Source organism: Dromaius novaehollandiae, chromosome 6 (genome assembly GCF_036370855.1).
Source record: "Dromaius novaehollandiae isolate bDroNov1 chromosome 6, bDroNov1.hap1, whole genome shotgun sequence".
Taxonomy (NCBI): Eukaryota; Metazoa; Chordata; class Aves; order Casuariiformes; family Dromaiidae; genus Dromaius; species Dromaius novaehollandiae.
Genome location: NC_088103.1, coordinates 24,254,980 through 24,270,173, shown reverse-complemented (window position 1 = coordinate 24,270,173; position 15,194 = coordinate 24,254,980). Strand labels below are relative to the sequence as shown.

The 15,194-nt window shown below is 35.9% G+C and overlaps 1 protein-coding gene across 8 annotated transcripts in view; it reads right to left on the bottom strand.

Moving 5' to 3' along the window:
* Positions 1 to 15,194, bottom strand: part of PPP3CB (protein phosphatase 3 catalytic subunit beta) — a 53,065-nt gene that overhangs the window by 15,081 nt on the left and 22,790 nt on the right. For 6 of the 8 annotated variants that reach the window (XR_010389710.1, XR_010389709.1, XR_010389711.1 and 3 more), the window contains exons 6-11: positions 10,051 to 10,190; positions 9,876 to 9,953; positions 9,683 to 9,777; positions 7,817 to 7,942; positions 4,854 to 4,931; positions 140 to 224 (exon numbers count right to left, since the gene is read on the bottom strand). Coding sequence is in view for 5 of the 8 variants with exons in the window: in XM_064513926.1 (XP_064369996.1) it covers positions 140 to 224; positions 4,854 to 4,931; positions 7,817 to 7,942; positions 9,683 to 9,777; positions 9,876 to 9,953; positions 10,051 to 10,190 (602 nt within the window). In the remaining 3 variants the exon portion in view is untranslated. The remainder of the gene's footprint in view (positions 1 to 139; positions 225 to 4,853; positions 4,932 to 7,816; positions 7,943 to 9,682; positions 9,778 to 9,875; positions 9,954 to 10,050; positions 10,191 to 15,194) is intronic. The other 2 variants (XM_064513927.1, XM_064513930.1) reach the window with 1 other exon arrangement.

Below are 15,194 nucleotides of genomic sequence, written 5' to 3'. Positions count from 1 at the left end.
AAAGATATTCTTTATCCAAAAAACCCAACATCAGTGGGGTGCCTCAATATGGAAAACAAGACTCTGATGCACACTGGTCTGCCTGAAGAATGCTTGGCATCTAACGTCCTGAAGCAGAGTGCAGAAGTCATGTAATTACCTGAGAACAGAGAAGACTCTTGCCATCTTGCCAATTGCACGGATTTTGTTTCTGATTATTTCTTTCCGCGCTGCAGCTGTACCTACTTTCAATGGAATAAGAGAGAGTCTCAAGCTCATGAGTATTCACTGGGCCACCATTTTACAGAGCACATCAAGTTCAACACAACTGTTTAAGTTCAGTACTCTTGACAGAATGCCAGTAAAACACTTAAGGGCCCATAAAGCTACAAAATTAAGGCTTCAGAATGCTATCAAAATCATCACCACCTCTGTGTCCACAAAACAGACACAAAAAAGTTTAGGATGTTCACAATGATTTGCTAAGGCTAGCAAACACCTAAATCACTGTCACTATAGTATATTAACTATCATATTTCATTCGCCTACATTTTACATTTGAACTTCTTCACTGACATCTGCGTATATCAAGTTGTAGGTTTATAGCTCAATATAGAAGTCAAAATGATATTAAAGCCACAAAAAAACAAGGTTTGGTGCTAATTCTCAGACAGTTATCCAAGAGAAAACAGCTGTTTGTTTCCTTGTTTTTATGTGAACTCCCCAAAACACACACACACAACTCAAAATAAAATATCAAATACTTGCAGTGTTACCTCCCTTATTACCTAATTCTATGTTCTGTATCATCGTAGGTTTGCGTCATTTGCGGAATTTACAAATACCAAAGATCTGTAATAAACACTGCATATTCCACCAAGCAGAGAAATATCATTTGTGACAGATAAAAGTGGAGATAAAATTCAGCAAAGAGGCTTGGGATTTGGAAGGAGAGCTACCTTTGCCTGCCTTTATACTCTAAAAAACAGAAGTTCCTTTCTCCAACATTAATTTTGGTTTCATTCAATGTAGACGAAGAAGTAAAAGTTATCCTTCCCTCCATCCTCCTTTCCTTTGTTGACATCCCAATTCCCCCAAAGCAGCACAGGCAGACGGGGAGATACCAAAACTACAATCAATACAAAATTCTCATCAGTCATTGGGGAGGGAAAGTTTTAATCACACCAGGGTAAGCGGAACTCAGTCATGCTTTGAATTCAACCACAGGTGGCCAAAAGAGAGTGAACAAACTCAGACAGCTCTGTCAAACATCCAGATCTTCCTTATCTCATTGCTCTTTACTGTGGGAGAAAAGCGCTCATGAAAAAGTTGCCAGACAAATTAGCAAGAATGTAGGAGAACCACAGAAGTGCACCACGGAAAGCTGCATATCTCAGAATTTGTCTACTCCCATCCAAAAAAAGGCAGAAGCCATTTTTCTTCCCTGTTCTGTAGTATTCAGCTTCCCCTTGAGATATTATAGATACAGCCTAGCACAACAGTCAACACTTGGAGAACGCAGCTGCAAGAATCCAAGGCCTTCTGTTGAACAAGAGTGGGAGGACCTCCCATCCTGGACACCAAAGCAAAGAAAATACAAAAACAAAAAAAAAAAGGCATACCAGGGCAACCAAAATAACACAAAAGAAAACTGTGCAGTGGAGACAAAGAGAAAAGGGAGGAAAAGAGAATCTTCGTATGAACATGATGAAAGAGTCCCGGGGTATGACAAATATCTGCCAATCCATTTAAATGAAAGGAAAAAAACCCAGAAACTACTGAGTAAGGATTTTTTAGACACAGGCACAACTTTAATGAATTGCACACACCAAAAAAAAAAAAGGGGGGGGGCAGGGGGAGAAAAACAGAAGGCCCAGGAAAACTTCTAATAGGATAGGCTGAAAAAACAATTGTTACTAAAAAACATTCTTTTTAAAGTTAAAATTTAATTTGTAAAATTCTAAAGGTTTCTACTTTCTCTCTTTTAATACTATGGAAATAACATGGAGATGATCTTGAACGAGAACGGGGCTCCTTCAGAGTTTTTGGAGAGGCCAGAGTTAAATAAGGGACCATAAATCTTCCATTGCAGGTCACAGAGAATTTCCCTCCTACCTACACCTGCCTCTGAGGGCTGCAGGGCTGCGGTGCTGTCAGATGCAGGCTGAGCAGCTTTCAGGCAGTGCTAACGCCCAGATCTCAGCTCTGGAAGGTCACTACACCTCAAAAGGTTTAAAACAACTTGTTTAGGGTATTTTTACGTGAGCTTTCACTGTCCGAGTCCTCTGGAAGCAACACAGCCAAGCCAACCCAAGCCAAGCCAAGCCAAAAGCCCAAATGTGTTTTACCTCAGGCTGCAACACTGTACTAATGTGGCCACTAAATCTCTGGTTATCCAGAGAAAAGGCACAGTAAGGTGGCATCTCCTTGCAGAAAAATGTCTTGATTATACCCTAAATTATAGGAGATATAGCAAAGAACTCTCCTATTCCCCATTCCTAATGCCTGTGCAACAAAGTCTGAAACACTCACATTATTATGCTCCAAAAAATTTGCATCACCTCCAGAAATACCCTTATAATCTAATGTATTTCCAAGTATTAAACTTGAAGTGACAAATTTATACAGAGAGCAAACTGATTATTAGATAAGTAATTTCAGAAGGATTTTTCTGCACAGAAATATCTACACTGGGATTGAGGAAAAAAAAACAGGTGATAGACTATAAGTTAGCAGACTTCTTTGTAAATTTTGTATCAACCCATCTACAAAATTGCACATACAATAAGGAAGCATCTTTTTGACATCTCAGTTTAAGGAAACTAAAAGTACTATACAAACCAGGTTTTGGAACATTCTATAAACACATTCCATGCACAATCTTGAAAAAATGCTCACAATAAAATTATCGAAGAGTAAGACAGACAACAGAACGCTCCCTACACATGCAGGACCAAAGATAAAATATTAGAAACAGGTAAAAGAATGAAATTCTACAAAAAAAAAAGGAATGGAAGAAAGGAGGAAAAAAAAATCATGCTCAGAAAGACAGATGTCTTGGAATATGACTTCTCATAACAAAATATAAAACCATTATAAACATCCCATTAAAATGGGCAATAAAATAAGAAGCTACATATGTCTCTCCACAAGCAGGTATTTTCTGCACTAAAATTGTACCGTTAGGTTCTCTGAAGTCATATTTCAAAACGTTCCTACTCTGTCTGGTCTGTACCTTTTTTATTGCCATATATGAGTCGCTCTTCAGATGGAGAGTCCAGAAAAAAAGGAAGTGAACGATGGAGAAAAAGGTGAGTGAGACAAAATAAAGATATTTAACTTGGCAGTGGTAATAAAGAATGAATGGAAAAGAAATGTGAAAAAAGAAAATGGAAAATTGCAACACTTAAAAATGCATTAATTGAATAAGAAGTGGAATTGTTGAGTATATCTTAAAATTTGATGATAAACAAGTGAAAGTTTGTCAACAGTTAAAAAAGAATCCATTCACATAGACAGATAAAGCGTAGACAGTACCTAGGTGGCATTAAGAGATATGCATCAAGCAAAGAAATTGTTAAAGGAGACAGAAGAATAAAATAATTCAAATTAGGAAATTGTGCAACTACCATACTAAAGACAGAGCATATGCAATCAGCTGATGAGTGCATTTATGCTAAACAGCCTAAAGTCTATCATCTCAGAAAACCACAAAGCCCAATCCTGCAAATATTTAGTTTAATTGTTCTATGACCAGTTCAGTAGGATTACTTGCATGAAAGACAGATAAACTGTTTGCAGGATCACATCTGAGACTCTAATTTTCACATTTCTAGCAACAACCTAAATGGCAGCAAAGTTCAAGCAGCTCCTAAGCAATGCATTCCAATCTAAAATACACAGCTGCATAGCACAGCATGATTTTGTTACTGAATTTTAAGATAGTAATTGTCAAACACCAAAGAATGATGTCTCTAAGATCTTTTATATGGGATCTTTAGTGCTTCTCAAAGTCTGCTGTAAACATTCCTTCCTCCTCCCCAATCACCAAACAATCCAGTAAATCTATTCTATTATTGAATAAAATGAAGCAAGTCTGAGAACCTTTCAGATGTTATATTAAGTATTACTGTAAAAAGAAAAAAACCTCTAATATGCTGTCCTAATGCTACATACATCATCACCATCTTAATATTACTTCTTAATCATCACAATGCTAAAAACATCTCCTTAACAATTCACTGTACCAGTTTACAAGATAGAACGATGTTGTATTTTATTACATAAATATGTATTATAAAACATACATATAACAGTTCTCCAACTTTTATGCTTTAAACTCAAACACCAAAATTTAAACTTGCATTTCTTATTTTAAGCAGTACTTCGCCATAAGTACTATTTCTGACTTTCACCTTTATCGACTCTACACTGAAGAAAAAACATTACATTAAGAAATGTAAGAGCTTACAATAAAACTATTCTAGATTACTCTTGTATTATTTAGATATTTTTTAATCTCATACACGAGATGTACTTCTGCAAGTATGGTTAGTATGTTTATACTTCTAAAGCTTTGATAAACTCTGAGTATTTTTCACAAAAAGGTTTCAGCTTCAAGCAGAGGTCATATATGAATATTTGCAAACAATATCATTACTGCTTTGTAATCACAAACATGAAAATACAGTTCCCACCCCCAAAAAGTGTCAGTTATCTAAAAACAATCTGAAGATAATTTTCTTCCAATTACAGGTAATATTACCAGTCTAAGTATCAACTACTGTACTGCAAGTATTTCCCCCCCCCCCAAAAAAAAGGAGGGGGGGGGCAAAAAAAACCCCAAACCTTTTATATCTAAAAGTGACCCCTACCGTCAAATTGATCTTCTCCCTCTGTCATCAGCTCATCATCAGAGCAAATGCTCAGAACATTCACCAACATTTCTGTTACTGTGTAGGAAAGAATAAAAATTAATTGCCTATCTAATTTTAAATATTTTCATGCACACAAGATGTAACTAGTCACCTGCAACTATAGTAAATGAACTTCCCACATCATAACTGCTCAGTAATCTTGTCTTGAAAATATCCACTATCATGGCATTTAAAAGCTCAAAAAAATCAGCAACTAAAACAACAATCAAATAATAAATACTAGAACATTGCAGAGGTTTCTCTCCTATCTTACAAGCAGTTCTTTTAGATAGCAATTATTTTCTTGTGTAGTAGTACTTCTATACTAGGAAAATTCACTTTAGTTCATCTTCATTTGAACTAGATCTTATGCAAAACTTACTTAAATATGAAAACATTCTGACTGCTCAAATTTAGGCATAAAGGGAGAAAGCTATTCCATTCCTGGCACCTGCAGGCACCTAGCAGAAGCACTGCAGTATAAAAATATGATATAAATATGGTGCAAACTACATGTCTTTTCAAATTCTCCTTAAAAATGTCAACATAGTAGATACATAAACTTGTATCAAAAGGCTTTTATTTTCTATCTCCAATAATCTTCCTGTTTTGTCAATCTTTCACACATATATCAGACTCTCTTAAAACAGTCGAGCGTTTCCTCCCACTAAAGTATTTAGGAAATTATTCCAGAACATCACTCAGATGGCTAAACACCTTATAATTTCCTGCCCAAACTTATTCATGACTAATTCATACAATCTCTGTGTTATCTGCTAAATTATTCTCCTTTCTTGATATGTATTCCCACAGCATATCCATAAAGAATCACTGCTTCAACTCGTTTTCCTTTGTTTTGCTAGACCTAATAAGCCATTGGTCTCAAATCTCTCACAGCAAAGCATATTTTCCATTTCCCTTAATCATACTATTAGAGCTTCACTATCCCCTACCAATTTAAACTCATTTTTCTTGACCGAAAGTGGCCAAGCATTATTCAAGCAGAATCAGTGGATTGTTTACTGAGCTAAAAATCTGTTGCTTAATGCATCCTGGAATCATGCTATGCCTTTTCAAAACTGTATGATCTTGGTAACTCACAGTCATACCTATAACAAGGTAACTGGCAGGAATATCACAATTGACAACTAAAAATCAGTTGCTAGTTTGAAAGATACCTGACCTAATGAAAAGCATGACGGCATATCCTTTCTCGCTTGTTCAGGTGGTCAGAGCATGGAAAAGGACGGATTCTGTTGTAGCCCCACACAAACATGTGGCTAATGGGAGAATGGAGAATTACGAACCTTCTGACATAGAGTAACTGGGAGTCTGCCCTTGAGGCAGAGACACTGAAGTGCAAAGTGCCACAGCGCAGTGGAGAACACACTGTGCACTCTTAGAAATTCTCCCCATAACTAATACTTGCGGCTGCGACAAGCTGCCACATTCAAATCGCTAGAACAAAGTTGATTTAAGACAGCCGTATTGAGTCATACCAAAGGTTCATCTAGCCGTGGTACCTCGGCTCTGCCAGTGCCTAACAGCTGATGGCTAGGGATGACATAAAAGCAGGTAACCATGTAGCAGTGTTTCTACCAAACACTTTCCCAGACTCCAATACTTTGATGCTCAGGGACTTCCCGGGTCAGAAATGGTATTCCTTTGTTCAAAATCCCTCTAGACTTTTCTTCTGTGACATTGTCCAGTAGTTATATGAATAAAAATTGTCCTGAAGGATGATTCAACAGTTTATTCGCACATGTGAAGAATCATCTCATTTTGCTTGTATGGAATTTGCTACCAAATAGTTTAATGACCCTTATTTTTGTATCAGGAAAATACATGTTGAGGAGCAGAAAGGAATTTTTCTGCCTGCAGTAACAAAATCAAAATAAACAGTTTAAACAGTTGCAACAGCTAAGGGTTATCTACTGCATCATCTTTTAAAAGAGATATAAATAAAATTATCCTCCTTCCAACTGTCAGTTCTCTTGGTTTGAGAACCATAAAAAATTGCCGAATGGGTTAACCACACTAAAAAGTATCTTAATTATTTGCTTGTAACTGCTAACTAAAACAAATCCAGAATTCTAGATTTGTTTATGTGAAGTAAATATATCATCTCAAGGGTACTTTAGAAAAAAATTTAAAGAGCTTTCCAGATCTCTTCTATGAAAAGACCAGGTCCTGCTGTGGAGGGATTTTAAATAGACCCTTTCAGCCTCTAACCTCATTGTTCTTTTACCTGAAGACTACTTGAAGCCCTAGCGTCCTAGATTCAGAGTTATCAGCTCCAGAGGGGAAAAAAATGAGGATCTGTGCTAAATTATCTTTTACCAAAAAAACCCCCCCACACTGATATACAAATTGACCTTCAGAAAAGATATCCAAAAAAGTTAAAATTTTACAGGAACATCTCAAAAAATGAGAAAAGGTTTAACAATTCCAAAAATGCAATACCTAAATGCACAATTAACAAAATATGCAACATAGCATTTTGCAGAATATGAACAGAGTTTTTACATTAAGTTCAAATTCTGAAAACCTACTTAGGTACTGCTTTGTAATGCAGATACATTTTCTCAGTGGGAATTATACCTTCTATTACCACCTCTATTAGATGCAGTTTTATCTTAACAACCAAAAGCTATAGAACAGGTTGTGCTTCAGTCTGTCCTTTCTCAGAAATGGCATCTTCACTTGCCAAGAAAAACTCCAAAACACAGTCTAGTAACTCTACCAAATCCTCTTTGCAATCAAGCGTCTGAGAAGTCTGCCTCGTAAAGACACACACAGATAACCATTTTCACAAGAACTATGTAATTAACTTCTCTTTGGTATACATAAAAAAATCCTCCCAATAACATCAAACTGGGAGAAAAAGGAAAGAAATTCACTGATGTACAACTATTGCCTACCTTTTTCTCCAACAAATGGCAATGACCACGTGAAAACATCCATAAAATTTGGTAGCCAGTAAGGATGAGGGGAACAATTGAACTGACGAATATTCATCACATTGTTTTCATATTTTAATACAGCAGCTACAATAAAATTCAGACATTTCAGAAAGAATGTTTAAAACTAGTAAGTACCACAAACGCAAAGTCACAGGGTTTTTTTTTTACTGCTATTCTGTACTATAGACGAAATATACCCAGAGATACACCATTCTCTTTTTTCATGGTATTTACAGAACAGATTTCTAACAGAGAACTTTGGATTATATCTTATTGCAAATGTTGAGGTTTAAGATACTGCTAAGTGTCAGTATAGCTTTGTATTATCCTAAAATAGGTCAATAACGAACACAGATTTAAAAAGGTCATGAAAAGGTGTAATTTCAGCGACTTCAACAAAATCCTAATTCAAAACAGCAGTATAACCAGGTTCAGGTTTTATTCCTGTTATATGTCTTTCCACATTTACTTTTTTGTAAGCCTAGATTCTGTGACTCCCTTTCGTATAGAGAGGAATAAACCCACAGAAATCTACAAGGGGAAGCACAGAGAAACAAAGCAAAAAAACAGCAGCATTCTAAAGCTAAATAGATGTTGACCACGTATTTCCATATTTATGCTTGCACTGCATTGGGAACACCTGATAGGTAAAAAGGATTCTTAAAATCAATATCCATAGAGATGGTGAAAAAGAGGAAAAAGCCAGCTTTTATTTCTCCTTTACTTTACAACCAGTACAAGTAACAGCAGCAACGCATCTTTCCCTATATACGGTTTATCATTCTACGTAAGTGGTGTGTGTTGAGTGGGATTTTTCTCTTGGGAGATGGGTTGGAGAAGGAAGGAGGAAAGGGAGAGAGGCAACACAATATATTGAATTTAGGAAAGAGGTCTTGGTTTCAAAGGAACAGTATTTGAACACCTGGAGATCATTCATACATACTTGAATGCCATGCATTTCAGAAGGCTTTATTTTTGTTTAATTATTTCTGTTCTTGAACTTCTGCTCTAATCTCTGGATAACATCCATTCACATTAAGTTCTCCTCTATAATTTTAACTTGTAAATCTTTCTCCACAGTATTAAGCAACTTTACACCATAGCTTTATCTTTAACAGAGTACGGGCAAAAATGAATTCCCCCTCTCTGGTACCTCCCAAACAGCATTTCCAAAGGTGATCAGTACCTAGATCAGCATTTGCTCTTCCGTGACTTTCTAAACACACCCATTATTGGCCCCCTAATATCACAAAACTTGGCATTTTCCCCATCTCTCATTTTCTTCCCAGTGACCACCTGTTGATGAGTGTTGTGGGCTTTTTTGTTTGCTTGCTTATTAACTTTCTTCATCAAAAAAAGCAAGCGGTAAGCATGTACTTTCCTCTGTCTGCAATTAAAGACTCTCAGATGTCATAATGCACAACACAAACTACGTCATGCATAGCCTGCTCACCGATGTCTCCCTTCCTTACTTAGCTCACAAACTAAAGACAACCAGAGGAGTGAACTACTATCAGCACATGAAAGCCCTGCCTGACTGGAACACACCAAGTAATACACTCAAATGCTGAACAGCATCACTTTTTACAAAGAAACCTTCTGCCCATACTTTTGCTGCAGGGTACTTTCATGAGAGATCATGATTTACGTTACGTGTGCTTTCTAACAATATAATTTTTATTCAGAGAATTTTTGTTGTCTAATTTCTAACCTGGCAAAAAGTCATTGGTATTATATGACTTATTTAGTAAGACATTTTTATTTTAATACCACATTTCTATCTTAGTATTATATATAGTTATTTTCTTTATAACAAGTTCTTACCTTTATTATTGTAGACATCAAGGTAATTAGGTGCTGAAAAAATTGTTATTAATGACGGGAACCCTGTAGTTTGACTTTTCCTGTACATTCTATAACTGTAAAACCAAACAGATTATTTTACATCATACAGCAATAAACAGTTAATTTTTATTTTACATTGTGAATAATCTCTTGAAAGACACAAAGCACTTACCCTGCATCTTGTGCTTCATGTGCTCTAATGATTGACAACAAATTATTATTTTGCAAAAATTCACAAACTGCTGGATAGCTGTGAAATGGAAACAATTATGAGTAAAAGAAAGTATCTAAAAATATGAAGCAAGGATTAATATTAAAACACTAAATGAAACCTAGCCTACTCCTACCTATAAAAGTAGGAGCACCCTCTGACTGTATTGTGACTGAAGTGCTCTTGTGAATTTTCATTTCCAAAATCTTCTGAAGGATCTGACCACAGTAAATCACACATTGGTCCAAATGCTGGAGGCTCTTTGAATCTATCTAACTGTTTGAGAAAAAGCAACAGCATAAAGATTATTTGAATAGTAAATGAGTAGTTTTTATACATTTGTTATACTACATATCCATCAATACCAGGCTTTACAGAATAAATCCCAAACATATCAAAGAGAAGTAGGTTCTGTATTTTTTTCCTCTCCTCCTCCTCAAATAAGGCAGAGGCCAAAAGAACCAAACCTGTTAAAAGCAATAAGATTTATTAGTTCTAAGAAGAAGGGAGATGAATTCCAGACTGATGGATATGTGCAACTTAAGATCATCAATTTATAGGCAAGGAACAAAATGGTCCCTTTTTCATGCACATGCCATATCTACCAATCTGGAGTCATTACCAGGAATTAGCAAAGAGAAACGGTACAGAAAAAAGGTTTGATAAAAGACACGATGAACAATTAGCACTGATTAGAACAGACTATACCATCAGAAAAACACCACCCATCTCCATAATGGATTGTTTAACAATGTAATGAAGAGATGACTAGCTTAGCTGTCTGCAGACATTTTTCATACAGGCTTTATTTCTCAGCTATGGCCCTGGTGGAATGGGCCATAAGCATTTTTAGAGATGTCTTTTTTTTTTTTTTTTTTTTTTTGTCTTCTCCTCTCTCTTTTCTCTAGATGCTTCTTTACAGATGTCCACTTGGAAACCCTTGTTTTAGCAGCCTGTTACTTTCCTAGTAACCACAGAGAAAAGGGGCAGAGGGAGGGAGGAGAGAGCATCTGATAACGCAAAAGGAAAATACCCTGTTTAGGTAACATTCAATCAATCTCTGATTTCCCAGAAATGAAATTAGATATCCCAAATTCAATGTAAAGTTTATTTGATCTTTATGTAGCTGGAGTTTTTTCACAAGATGATTTTATCCAAGAAATGTAGGAACAGTTCTTTGATGGACAGTGCATTAATCTCACTTTACCTCCCATACCAAAGAAGATGACTTTGATGGTACTAGAGAACACTTAACTCTTCATGACAGGTTCGAAGGGAGGTTTGGTGAGCACCTGGTGAATTAGAGTCTAACGGTCCATAGGAATCCATTCAAATATGGAACCAGCAGTAGTGCCAAGCTCTCTCGCCCTGGAAAATCAGAGCTCCCGAGGCTGCCACCTGTAACATAAGTGGAGAGGTCCAGATCTTTACAAATTCCTGCCAGATAATGGCAAGGCAGGTATTAACTGAAGGTGTTGTTGGGACTTATTCCATGTTATAAATCCAGTGGTTTAACATTTCCCACACTGGATGATAAACCCAGCATGGAATATTCCTTCCAGATTGAAGAAGTCAGTCCATCAACTTCTGCAAGTACCTGAATTTCTGTAGATTAAACCATCAAGTTTCTAAACCTCCAGCAATAAATTTGGGTCCAGGAACTAACTGAAGCATTTATACAAGGAAGATCCAATTGTTTGCTGACTGATGTTTCCTGCAATATAGAAGGCTGAAAGTCTAGAAAGCATTTCTAAGAAATTTTGTTGACTGATTCTTCAAGGATTTTCCTTATGACTTTGGCCAAAGGGATAGAGGAAGATGTTATAAATCAAATACTTTGGTTGCTGGAAGCAACACACCTCTCTCCCAAACTACTTTCTCATAGCATTCAGAACAGTATTGTAGCGAAGTAGGAGGTCTGCTTGCAAAAAGTAATTATACTTAACTATACACATCAGATCGGTGTCTTCTTCACTAGATACAACATCAGACTACCACCTGGCACGTTTCTCGAGACATCTCAAAATTTAAGCAAATGTCACTGCATTCTACTCAACCCAGATTGCATATATCAAATCAGAATAATAAACTTAAGAGTTTCTCTACACAATGACACCAGGAAAAGTTAACAAAGCACATGAGTTAATTCAAAATACTTGTTACTGATTAACTATTTGTGAATAGGTTGTGAATGTGGCAAAACAGACTCTCAATCCAAATTCGCTTAATTTATTTCTAGCAAGATTAAGGTAACTGAGAACAAGATAATTTTATTTTAGAATAAGAATCACTATATATGGTGTTTATCAGATACAGGCAGCATATTTTTAATACATACCTTAAGATATCTGAATATAAAATAGTTCCTATGTATTATGAAGTCAAGGCTACTAAATAAAATTGTACCGTTCCTCCACATGGATGCTCAAATTCAGAAGGAGCAAAGCCTTGGAGGTAGATTAAGGTACAGCAAATTAAAATTACTTTACATTTGAAGAAAAAGCACCTTCACAGAAGCTTCATATACTTGAAGTTACAGACACTGGTTTTAATTAATCTGTCCTAATTTTCCTGTGTACTATTACATGGTAAAGCCCTAAAAACTATGTGAAGGCCAGTGAAGAGCAGCAGTCATCTTATATATAGCCAAAGAAAAGGAAATTTCAGCAAACCACAGAAAGGAAGTAAAGCATTATAAAGAGAGAATCCCAGTAGTTCTCCCATTACAATTCGAAAAAGTAGGAAGAGATGGGTTGCCACTGACAAATATGGAACAAGTACAGGGTACTTCTCCTTTATTAAATATACACAATTTTATTTTTTTTAAACAAAAAATTGTATATTTCAATGCATTTTACTAGTTAAACCTCAATATCACAGACAACTAACTAAAACGACGACTCTTTGTTGTAAATCAGTAATACAATTCTCTCTCTCTCTCTCTTAAAATTTAGAGTCCCTATAGTCTTATCTAGACACTTCCTTCCTTATAAGGTACTGGGCTTAGAATCACCCTTCCTAGAATTTTGTTTCAGCAAAAGTCTTGGCAGTGTAAATGAGATTAACTAAGTACCATCTCTAAGTTGATGAACATGTGTCTGAAAGAGAAACACTTTACCAACACAATCATAACATTTGTGTAAATGAGCTTCAGAGGACAAAAATCAGATTACCTGAAGTTTCAGAAAATTGCAGTTTCTCAGAAATTAGAGACACATTTGCAGCAATCTTTCCAGTTAGGCTTTACTATTACAGCTACTATGAAAGCTGTCCTCTACTGGAAATGAGTTTATGCCAGCAAAAATAATCGTTTTGTTCATGTAGATTTAAATCGTCTTCCTGAACGTCAACAATACTGACAAAAAATTTCATGATGCAGAATTTGATTCTACACAGAATTTCTTCTTTAGGCTGACAACCTATCCTGTTTAGAGTTGTGATTCCCTTCTTACACCAGACGATTATGCCTCCACACGTTTGCAAAGAAGACCTGTCCTAAATAAGAACTTCTGCTAATAAACCAAGGCGGCCTGTAAAATTATACAATTACCTTGACTGTTTATAAAGCTAAGTTTCATATATCACACTTGTATCACAAGTCTGTAATATTTTCCTAGACATAAAAGGGATATTTTATATCACCTATTTAATTTGAAAACATTTTGCACTATCAGTGAGTGTATGCCAAGCTCTAATGCAGCTACTGAGCAGTGGCCAAGCCACTAATAGTGCCTTTTCCAAAAGTTACCAAGTGATTCTTTAAAAACAAGCAAACGAACAAAAAAGGCTCAAAGATCAGTTCTGATAACACTGCCTTACATTTATAAATGTGGTTTTCATCAGAAGCAATACACAATACAGAATTTCATATACATAAACACACAAGCTTATATTTCCTCCTGAAGTAGCATTACCCCTTAATTAAATTCACCTGACTTCCAAACCTTCCAAATTAGCTCCAAGACTAAAATGTAAAAAAAGAACAAAAAACACAATCCTATTACAAAGTGGCTTTCCAAAGTGTTTTTCCAAAATATGTTTGTTTCTTTTGCACTACTTTCCAAAAAACTCTGACCATGTTTCTTTTCACCTGTAATGGGATACGTGTTAAGGCCTTATTCAATTCGCCCTTCTCAGTTCTCTCTCTGCACAAGGCATATAGATTTTTGCACAGGTTAATACTTGCTCTAGAACTGCAATGTGCCTCTGTACAGTTTCCTATTTATAGCATTGCGCTAAGTAAACATGTCCATCTCTGTTTCTACCATTTTCTTCTCCTCTCGTGTTGTTCTGCTCTTTAGTGTAATATTTATAAATGAAATAAGCTGACATTGTAGCCTCTGAAACAGTCCAAGCCAGTTCAAAAGATTGGGTAAATTCAGAAATAACAGGACAGCAGCCTATAAAACTGAGGAGAGGGAGCAGTAAAAAAGAGAAATGGAACTCCAGTAATGGACAAGATGGTAAGAAAACCACAAATACAGTAAGAGAAGATTAAAAAAAAAATGTGGGTCATCAATATTTATATACTATAAATTCAAATTATGGATATAGGTCTTCCTTCTCTCTGACATTTAGATCTTTTTTGAAAGAGGCTCCCACATACCTTGTTCCATATATATATAAACTTATTATTTCTTCCAGCCTCACCTAAAATCCTGAAGTTTTATTTGAACAAGCTATTCACATTTTAAGTTGAAATCGACTATCCTTTAGCTGTTACTAATCCTAACAGAAATGGTTTTGATTTCCAGATGCACCTAGCAAAACATAAAGGACGCATTCACACCTCTCAGAAAAGGAACAAAGAATAAGAAAACTAGGAAAGCACAGATTCTGTTTTATCTTTCAGCTTTTGAAAATCCAGAATGGGTAACAAAACCCTCTAATGACAGAGCAGCACTGTTGTTTGCATATGCTAAATAAGAGATGAGCAATAACAGGTAAGACTCCCAGTTACAGTGGTGAAACTCCTGTATTTGATCAGCCACTCCTAATTAAACAATTCCCAAGAAAACAACTGAAGCATCAATTTATGCATGCCAGTTCAGTTTCAAAAATTGTATTTCATGTCCTGTTCAAGTTTACAAAATGTTGGTGTCAGCCACTGGACAGCATGCATGTTATACCCTCACTCGAAAATCTGAACCCACTCGAAAATCTGATCTGTAGAGAGTTTGTAAATGCTTTTGATCCTTTCAGATGAGGAGCTTTTAAAATATTTCTACATACATATTGTGAAAATAAATGCAGCTATTTTCATTTTTAACTTTCACAACT